Source organism: Drosophila simulans, chromosome X (assembly GCF_016746395.2).
Source record: "Drosophila simulans strain w501 chromosome X, Prin_Dsim_3.1, whole genome shotgun sequence".
Taxonomy (NCBI): Eukaryota; Metazoa; Arthropoda; class Insecta; order Diptera; family Drosophilidae; genus Drosophila; species Drosophila simulans.
The window spans coordinates 6,390,338-6,400,405 of NC_052525.2; the positions used below are offsets into that span (position 1 = coordinate 6,390,338).

At 46.9% G+C, this 10,068-nt stretch overlaps 1 protein-coding gene across 5 annotated transcripts; it reads left to right on the forward strand.

The window, feature by feature from the left end:
- Nucleotides 1-10: 10 nt before the first annotated feature.
- LOC27209440 (coronin-7) lies at nucleotides 11-9,960 on the forward strand. Of its 5 annotated transcripts, none has more exons than XM_039297726.2 (15): nucleotides 11-121; nucleotides 2,053-2,593; nucleotides 2,960-3,146; nucleotides 3,210-3,766; nucleotides 3,825-3,977; nucleotides 4,128-4,670; nucleotides 5,102-5,285; nucleotides 5,354-5,427; nucleotides 5,665-5,697; nucleotides 5,776-5,948; nucleotides 6,010-6,921; nucleotides 6,985-7,330; nucleotides 7,400-7,535; nucleotides 7,600-7,700; nucleotides 7,763-9,960. In XM_039297726.2, the coding sequence occupies exons 2-15, from the start codon at nucleotides 2,285-2,287 to the stop codon at nucleotides 7,853-7,855; spliced, it is 3,801 nt and encodes a 1,266-aa protein (XP_039153660.1). In that variant the 5' UTR covers nucleotides 11-121; nucleotides 2,053-2,284; the 3' UTR covers nucleotides 7,856-9,960. The 5 variants fall into 5 exon arrangements, with proteins under 5 accessions (XP_039153660.1, XP_039153661.1, XP_039153662.1 ...); XM_044923604.1 differs by having other exon boundaries at nucleotides 22-208; XM_039297727.2 differs by lacking the exon at nucleotides 5,665-5,697.
- The last annotated feature ends 108 nt before the right edge of the window (nucleotides 9,961-10,068 follow it).

A 10,068-nucleotide genomic window follows, 5' to 3' on the forward strand; every position in this document is an offset into this window, starting at 1 on the left:
TAGCGCGGTGGCGATGTTTGGGTGCCACCTCTAGCACGCGAAGATGGAAGCTATCGATAGACGATGACAAAACGTTTGAAAAAAAGTTGAAGATCTCTCGCGTAGTTTATTGATTGCATTGGTAAATTAATGACAATATTTGTAATTAATAGCGGGAGAATAATTACCGGCGCGTGTGTGTGAGCCTAATCGCCGTGTTTTTCCTCCCGTGCGTATGTTTGTGTGGGTGTGCAGTTGCAGCACTGCAACTCAAGTGTGCGTGTGTGTGCGTCTGTATATGTGTGTGTGCAAAACTGCTCCTTTGTTTGCCCATAAAAAAAGAAGCGGCGTCGCCTTTGCGCAGTTGTTATTGGTGTAGTTGCACCACCCCCTCTCCGGCTCCTGCTCCCCACTCCACCCCCGCGCGCACCCTTTGTTGTTGCATTTGTAGTTGTCATTGTCATTGCCGCCGCTTTGGATTCTTCCTCTTCTTCTTCTGCCGGCGCCAGGGTGTGTGCTGCAAAAAATAAGGAAAAGGAAATAAGGAAAGGAAAAGCGAGAAAAGAAGAAGTATATAAAAATAAATTCACCCCTCTTTTCATTGAATTGCACGCAAACTAGAAAGTAACACCCAATAATCAAATGCAATGTATGCAAAATATAGGATGGAAAACTTGTGAAAATGTCAATAAATGCATATAAGCAGCAACAACAAGAACAACAACAAAGTGACCAAAAACCAACCACCAGAAGTGCAAATGTGTGTGTGTGTGTTTAGTGGGCAGTGGGTGAAAACAACAAAAATGCTAGCCGGCTTGCTTCTAGCCACCCCCAACCAAGCGAAAGAGAGAGATAGGGATGCAGATGCTCGTGCTCTCCCACGCCGCCCGCTGTCATCCGTTAGCCGTTAGTCGCTGAGCTCTCCTGCAGGTTGCACCTGTGCCCGTCTCGCTCTCACTTTGCAACATCGCCTCGTTATATTGCCTTTGATTTTGCTTTTCTAAATCACTTGACCCCATTACCTGGTGGCTCCGCTGGCCAATACTTGCTTGGCCGTCCCCCAGCCGCGCCTCCTTTTACCCCCAGTGGTCATTTGTTTTGCCGCTTTCTAACAAACAGAAACAGTTGAATTGGCGCATGCTCTCTGCCTCCCGCTCTCGCTCTCTCGACGTTTGCTAACTGCACTCGGGAGACTACAGTGCGGCCTCCAGAGAGTGTAAAAGAAAGTAATAACCAACTAAAGACCTAGAAAAATATATATTTTTTTGCAAACTAACATTTTATTTGCCTTTAGATCAAGGCACATTGATGCCATTACACTGATGTGACTTTTAGTTTACAGAGTGCTCACTGTGCTTATCCATAAACTGCAAGTCAAGTGGGTTGTGTTTGTACAAGTGTATGTGTGCGTGAAACTCTCCATGAAATTTATCAAAAGGATCGTTAACCCTTAGGTGTGGCATATTAACCCTTACCGCCGCTCGGATCATACTGTTTGTGTTGCCATTTTCAGCAGTTGTTCATGCACGTATTTAATATTTGCAAATTGCACATTAAAAATTAGTACAAATTGTAGTAAATATATGTTTAGCTTGACAGAAAGTGAAGAAATAACGCTGAAAAGAGGATCACTAACCCTTAGGTGTGTCAAATTAACCCCTACCGGCCGAATCCCATCATTTTTTGCCCAGTGTTTTTCCTCGCCTTTCCTGATGATGTACAAACAAACATTCGCATACATACTCAAACAAACACGTACGTCAAATGCGCGAGTGTTGGTCGGGCTGGCTGGCTGGCTCATCCGGCTTTGGTGGACACCATTCTTGTCCAGCTTTCTCTTTTCAATAGTCGTATCGCCGCAATAGCAAGTGCATCTCTCTTTTTTTTTTCCCCATCCATACTTGTTAAATGTATTATTATTTATATTCGGTTATCGGCTATTGTTTGCCCTATCGGATTCGGATGACGATGAGTCAGGAGCGGCGGGCAAGGCGATAACAAACTGTGGAATGTCCCCCGCGCACCCAAGTGATATCATACTCGTACTTATGCGGCTATTTTGCCATTTTCCAGAAACGAAACTCTGAAACGGAGCAGCGGAGCGGAGAGCGAAGCGCAAGAGAGCGACTGAGAGGGAGCCACCGGACTAGTGACACTCGACCATCAGGCATCAAGCATCGGGCATATACAATCCACAATCGTCACTCTACACTCGAGCAGAGAACGTCCATATCCATATCCACATCCGCATCGGATCGCCATCACATCGGATCGAAGCCCTCCCAGCTCAACCAAGTAGCCAACCATGGCCTGGCGATTCAAGGCTTCCAAGTACAAAAATGCCGCACCCATTGTGCCCAAGGCGGAGGCATGCGTCCGCGAGATCTGCGTGGGCAGCTACCAGACGTACGGTAACAACATCGCCGCCTCCGGTGCCTTCATGGCCTTCAACTGGGAGCACACCGGCTCCAGCGTCGCTGTCCTCCCGCTGGACGACTGCGGCCGGAAGAGCAAGACCATGCCGCTGCTCCATGGGCACACGGACACAGTGACGGACCTTAAGTTCTCCCCGTTTCACGACGGGCTGCTGGCCACCGCCTCGCAGGATTGCCTGGTAAGAGATCCTTCAATATTATTTGTCAGTACCCCTAAATGTTTCATCACTTCCCAATGATATGTCCATAGAGTTACTCAGAATATTTTTTTCCTTATTGCAATATTATTAATTTTATAAGAATTTATTTTTCGTTTTGCAAACATTTAATGGTTATTTCCCAGAAGCTAGAGATTAAATTGTTGCATGTTATGATGAGTTTATGAGTGTGATACGAACGAGCACTCAATAATGTGATATTATTAATATTAATAACTCACCAGAAACCATAATTTCATCGCAACGCTATCACATTAGTCACAAATTAGATAGTCAACATGACACATAGTCCCCCTGCTAATCAATCACTCCCATTGCAATCCACAGGTCAAGATCTGGCACATACCGGAAAAGGGTCTGGAGCAGTCGCTTTCCGATCCGGAGGCCATCTTCTCACACAAGCAGAGACGCGTAGAGACAGTGGGCTTCCATCCAACAGCAGATGGCTTAATGTACTCCACAGCCGCCGGCTGTGTGGCTCTCTTTGATCTCAGCACTCAAAAGGAGATATTCTGTGAGTAAACACATCTTTCCTTATAAAATAATACCCTAACTAAATATGTTTTTGTCCTTTCAGCGAACAATGAGCACCCCGAGGTGATACAGTCGGCCAGTTGGCGCGAGGACGGTTCCGTTTTGGCTACCAGTTGCAAGGATAAGAATGTGCGAATCTTCGATCCCCGTGCCGCTGGTTCACCCATCCAGCTGACTGCTGAGTCGCATCAGAGCATCAAGGATTCGCGGGTAGTGTGGCTGGGCAATCAACACCGCATCCTGACCACTGGCTTCGATGCGGCCCGCCTGCGACAGGTGATCATCCGTGATGTGCGTAACTTCAACACGCCGGAGAAAACTCTGGAACTGGACTGCTCGACGGGCATACTGATGCCCCTCTTCGATCCCGACACCAATATGCTTTTCCTAGCCGGAAAGGGTGACACAACTATTAACTATTTGGAGATTACGGACAAAGATCCGTATTTAATTGAGGGCTTGCGTCATACTGGCGAGCAGACGAAGGGAGCTTGTCTGGTGCCCAAGCGGGCACTTAAAGTCATGGAGGCAGAGGTTAACCGGGTGTTGCAATTGACCTCCAACATGGTCATACCCATCATGTACCAGGTGCCCAGAAAGGTAAGTAATAAACTACTTTAAAAGTTATCCTCGAAATACTAATAAGACAATTCTACAGACATACCGTGATTTCCACGCCGATTTGTATCCGGAGACCACTGGCTACAAGACAGAACTGGTGGCCGGCGAGTGGTTGAATGGCAGCAACCAGGCGGTGCCCAAGATGAGCCTTGATCCCGCCAAGCGCGAGCATGGCGATGAGCCAATTATTGTAAGTAACCTTCTACACTTTCATATTTCGACGTATAGATTGTAAGATTGGGAAACGGAAGACAAGGGCTTCAAGGGCTAATGTAGTCAGGGTTCAATAGTTAGCATTTCTGGGGAGTTTCGTTTAAACCCAATTTGACCATCAATGCAGATTCATCGCGGTAACCTGAGTGATTTTGTTAAGAACCTGGAGAATCAGCGGGCCAAGAGCAACACCACTGGGAAACCCAATCAGCAGGCCAAGCGCAACGATAACGAGCACTTTGTCATGCTAAACAAGGGCAATAACTTTGAGGAGAAGAACGGCAATGACAACAGCAACGAGAGCAACGGAAAGAAGAGCACACCTTCACAGTCCCAGCCAGATGGCGAGTGCAGTGAGCTCATCCGTAAGTTCGAGGCCAAATACAAGGTGGATTCGGAGAAGGAAAAGGCCCATGCCTACGCCCAGTCCCACGAGGATGACAAGGAGTCGCCCACCGAGCACGAGCATTCGACCGGCAGCAGCGAGGAGGTCTCCTCCTCCGGTGGACTGGACAACCATTCGGCCAGTGGCAGCCACTCGCCACCGAAGCCCATGCCGCGCACCTCGCGCAACAATTCCCTGCCGGAGGCCAGTGATTCCGCTGGGGAAAGCAGCAGCACCAACACGCCGCGCCCAAGGCCTCGCACCACCGCTGCGTCTGCATACAAGGTGCCGTCACCATCACTTCATATTCCACCGCCCAGGCGATCCCATTTGCTTATTGTTTGTGTATTATTTATTAGTTTATTTATTTTTCTTAGTTTTTGTTGCACTCAGCGCTAAGTTTTTCTACGTATATTGGTGATATTGAGACGGCGATTGCAGCTGTCAATAACCGAGTCAACCGATTTTAGCGCTCCACGTTTGTTTGTTTTCATTTGCAGTTGGTTTGCCATATGGTTTTCTTATGAAACACCTAGAGATTATGTTATGTTTTCTTATTGACACATTTTCAGTTGGTTACGATATCCGTTGTATATTCAGGCAATTTGTACTTAGTATTTCTGTGAAAGCCTTTTGATTCTGTAAACGCTATTTATGATTTTCCACTGAAGTATATGGAGAATATGTTGACTAAGATTATCTGATTTTTTCCACAGCCACGTTTGGGTCCCAAGCCCTTCTCCAGCACCACAGGTGACGTTTCGTTTGACAAGGTGTTCGCCGTGCCTTTGGCACCGGGATCCCACGAGAATATCTCAAACGTGGGACAGGACAGCGGAGTGGAGATGACACCCGCTCAGGGAGCCAAACCGGATCTCATTGTTGAAATCGAAATTAAAAGTAAGGAGACTCTGTTCTCTAAAGAAAGGCCTTCAATTAACTGCTTATTCTACCACTTTCATTTGCAGAGAAACACGAAAGGGAACCCGCTGTGTCCGGAAATGGAGTCCAGAAGTCACTGACCACCTCGGAGCGCCGCAAGGTAAGTCCGCGTCAAATGGGATCTATATCGAGTCCATTATAAACAATTACTACTGTAACGTTCTGCTCGCCCTCTATATTACATGCCTGTGCCAACAACAAAATTCGCCTTCTTCCGTCTAACTAACTTTGAAACGCTCCCGATCACTTTCAACTAACCCCTAAAATCCAACTATATCTTCTGTACTTGAACTACTGCCGATTCTGCGCAACGGGAACTACTATAACAACTGTGTAGTCCTCGGCTGACGATGATGAATCATCCGACAAGGTCTGCTAAAGGGATATCCAATTTGACTATACTTGCCAGAAACTAATCCTTTACTTGATTTTCCATGACTACTCTTAGATATTCGAGCAAAACTCTGAGTCATCGGAGAACTCGACGGAGGGCGAAGATCGCACGGATGCGGATCTGCGAAGAAACTGCACCTCCAGGAGCAGCTTTGCCGAGCGACGGCGCATATACGAGAATCGTTCCAAGAGTCAGGTGGACGAGAAGCCTCAGTCCCCAGTGCCATTGTAAGTATGCCCAACCTGAAGGCGTAACGCACCGTACTCATCGTACCTCTTCGATTTACAGACGTCGCGAGCACTCCAAAGTGGAGCCACTGAAGCCCAACCAACAGCAGCAGCAGCAGGGCAATGTGATCGACACCAAGCGCATCTCTGTGCCAGAGGGCAAATTAATGGAGGAGCATCGCCGCGGAAATGGCGCTGGACTCAAGAAGTCCGCCACTGAGGCGGCTTTTAGCGCTGCCAGCACCAAGCGCACCTCCACCGTCTTCGGCAAGGTGTCCAAGTTCAGGCACTTGAAGGGCACACCCGGTCACAAGTCCACGCACATCGAGAACTTGCGCAATCTAAGTCGCCAGATTCCGGGCGAATGCAATGGCTTCCACGCCAACCAGGAGCGCGTTGCCGTGCCACTTTCGGGGCCCGGCGGCAAGATAGCCATATTTGAGTTGAGCCGCCCTGGACGGTTGCCCGATGGTGTGATTCCGTCGCTTGTGAACGGCAGCAACATCATGGACTTCCAGTGGGATCCGTTCGATGCCCAGCGATTGGCTGTGGCCTGCGACGATGGCATTGTAAAAATCTGGCATATTGAAGCCGGTGGATTGAGTGAGCCGACAAACACACCTGCCGGCGAGCTGACCGCTCATCTGGACAAGATTTACTTCATACGCTTCCACCCGCTGGCTGCTGATGTTCTGCTAACTGCCAGCTACGATATGACCATCAAGCTGTGGGATTTGCGCACCATGACCGAAAAATGCTCGCTTTCGGGGCATACAGATCAAATCTTTGACTTCGCCTGGAGTCCCTGCGGCCGATTGGGCGCCACCGTGTGCAAGGATGGCAAGATTAGGGTGTACAACCCAAGGAAATCGGAGACACCCATACGGGAGGGCAATGGACCGGTCGGCACTCGTGGAGCTCGGATCACCTGGGCATTGGAGGGACATTACATCGTCTGCACTGGTTTCGACAAGTAGGATCTTGAAAATTTGAACATTTGATGAAGATGTGACTGAAATTTGCATAACTTTTTCAGGGTTTCGGAGCGACAGATCAGCGTGTACAATGCACAAAAGTTGTCCGCCCCATTGAACACGGCCAGTTTGGATGTTTCACCCTCCATACTGATTCCATTCTATGACGAAGATAGCTCCACACTGTTTGTTACGGGCAAGGGTGACTCCACAATCTACTGCTATGAGATCACCGACGAGGAGCCGTACATCTGCCCACTGTCGCACCATCGTTGCACCTCGCTGCACCAGGGCCTCAGCTTCCTCACCAAGAACCACTGCGACGTGGCCAGCGTGGAGTTCTCGAAGGCCTATCGGCTAACCAATACCACAATTGAACCCCTGAGTTTCACAGTGCCCCGCATCAAGGTAGGTTTTGGATGCCTATAGCGCATTTCCTTACCCCCACGCTAATTACTCTGACTGTGCTCCTTGCAGAGCGAGCTGTTCCAAGACGATCTGTTCCCACCCACACGCATCACCTGGAGCGCCACGCTAAGCTCCGAGGATTGGTTCGCTAGCAATGACAAGGCGGCACCCAAAGTCAGCCTCAAGCCAGAGGGCATGGAAACTTGTGAGTGTTGAGAGTGACTCTCTATTCTGGTAAATCAAACTGATCTCTGTGATCTCTGTTGCAGTATCTTCCATACAGCAAGTGCCAGCGCAGCCCGTGAAGAAGCCAGATCATCCCCAGTTCGGTGGCCAGAAGTCCGAGTACGAGGTCAACAAACAGCAGGAGGTGAGATTAAACCATCCAGTTGGTCTATGTACTGGATCTAACGGAAACTTCGATCCTTTCAGATCCAGAAATCGGTTAGCGCGCGCATGGAGTTCACCACCAAGCTGGAGCAGGACGACATGGAGGGCGTGGACGAGAACGAGTGGCAGGAGTAGCAGTATGGCCAACGTCTGCGGCGGACATGAACCATGGAAATCAGTTCACAATTTAGCGTTTAACCACCAATGGGCGTAACTTTTTTTTAAACAATCTAAACATGACACGACATCATGACGACAACAGCAAGGTGCTCGATATCTACAATCTACTTGCGAGCGAGCGTATATAGAGAACTCGTAGCTAAGCCGAAAGTTAAACTAACACACTCCCGTACACACACCCTCATCCCTTGTCCCTCGCCATCCCAGGATTCAGTTCCTCCTCAGCTCCTTCGCCAATTACTGCAGTTGCTCAATAATTGCCAAATTAATCTTCGTAAGCCAGTTTTGTTCGTTTTGTTAAACGTTTGTATTTTTGTGTATGTCCTATTTTTTTTTTTGTTTAATTGTGTGTGTTTTAACTTTTGATTTACCCATACATATACATATGTTTGTGTTTTTTGTGTGCTATTTAAGTAGTTAGTCCAAAATTAGTTTAGCCTATTTAGGTGTTTACACTTACGATTAATTTCCCCGGTTCTCCTGTGTCCTTCAGTTTATGTGGCCATATAGGAAAAGTGAGGAGAAGGACTTAGATGATACTACTTTGACATATACGCAAATGTATTCCCCTCTCTGTTTGTTTCACGTTTGCATGCGAGTGAGTGAGAGAGATAGAGTGTGTGTGTGCTTGACTATCCCCTTTTTTTTCGCAATATTTCACCCCCTTTCTACCTATACCATCCATCCATTTATCCGATATGAAAAACCCACCCAAATCGAACCGATGATGCCGCCCCAGCCGCCACCATTGTTTCTAGTCTTTCGCATCGTTCGATCCCCCAAATGAATCCTTATGCCCCAACCAACAACAAGACAGGAAACAAAAACATATAGACTGTAGCCAAACGGAAACGAAAAAATTATTATAATGCTGAGAACTACAATCAAGCGAGACAATTTTTATACTGTATAATGCGTAAATCAAACAAACTGCAAAAGCCGAATCAAACCGCAAAGACATGCAAACAACACAATTCCAAAATGTATAACGAAAAGACTTGATCAGCGGATGGGTCAGTTGCCCCAGCTGCCGCCCATCTCCATCCTCAGAATCCCCCTTCCCCCAAAACGCCCCCTACTAACGCAAAATGAAAAAAAGGTACGAAATGCCAATGAGAACGGAAAGGGGGGAAAGTAGTGAAAGTTGCCATTGAAACGCGAGCGAGGGAAGGCAATAGATCGTATCTCGAGTAGCATAACCCATAGGCAAAAACGTTTTGTACTTGCAATAGAATATACATTTACACATATACATGATATATTGATATATGATATATTTTGTATACCAAGCGTATAACTAAATGCTGGCCAAGAACAAGAACTCGAACTTCTGGCTCGAACGACTGAACCATAGCGCGTGGCAAATCGAAATTCAAAAACTCAAACTCAAATATTTCAAAACAGACCAACAAACCAACAACAAATTCTCGGGTACCGGGCAATATTGTGCTAGACAAGGTTCTATTATACAGATTATATATACACACATACCATACGCATAGTTATATAGGCGAACTGAAGCAATTCCAGCAACTCCAAAATCAAAGTCCAAACTGCATTTAATTAATCCAAACGCCATGGAACGACTGACAGACAAGTATTCGCTAAACATTCTGATCCGGATCTGCCCGGCCGGTCAAAAAGTGTTCCGAAGCACGAGTAGAATTGGTCTGGGATCGATCGGGATCTCGGGATCGGGGTAGCGGGAACACAGTTCTACGATCATATAGTCCTACGGCCCAGTAAACCCAATCCAAATCCAATACTATGCCCGCAGATATTATGTCATTCTGTATTTATTAGCCATATTCGATTACGATTTTCGAACGTCTCTTATTTATATTTATATATATCTATAACAATACCAATATACGAAAATACAACTTCAAGCGATATATAATACGATGATAAGCGAATGAAGGATTGATTGATGATAATGATGACTATGCGTGGTGATGATGATTCACAGCGGAAGTCGGAAGAGGAAGAGCAAGCAGAAAGTAGTGAGGATGGTTTTTGAAAGCGATCAAGCTGAATCGGAATCAGAATCTGATCTGAATCAGAAGCATACACATTATTTATACAATTTATTTTACAGTACGAGTATATCCGATAACCCCCATCCGATACTCTAGCACTAAGTTATAATTACAATAATAATAATGAAG

Bases quoted from the DNA above. Each gene is read 5' to 3' on its own strand.
- LOC27209440 (XM_039297726.2), top strand. From the start codon at position 2,285: ATGGCCTGGCGATTCAAGGCTTCCAAGTACAAAAATGCCGCACCCATT. The intron at 5,286-5,353 runs GTAAGGAGACTC...TTTCATTTGCAG, and splicing joins TGTTGAAATCGAAATTAAAA to AGAAACACGAAAGGGAACCC. The intron at 7,331-7,399 runs GTAGGTTTTGGA...TGCTCCTTGCAG, and splicing joins TCACAGTGCCCCGCATCAAG to AGCGAGCTGTTCCAAGACGA.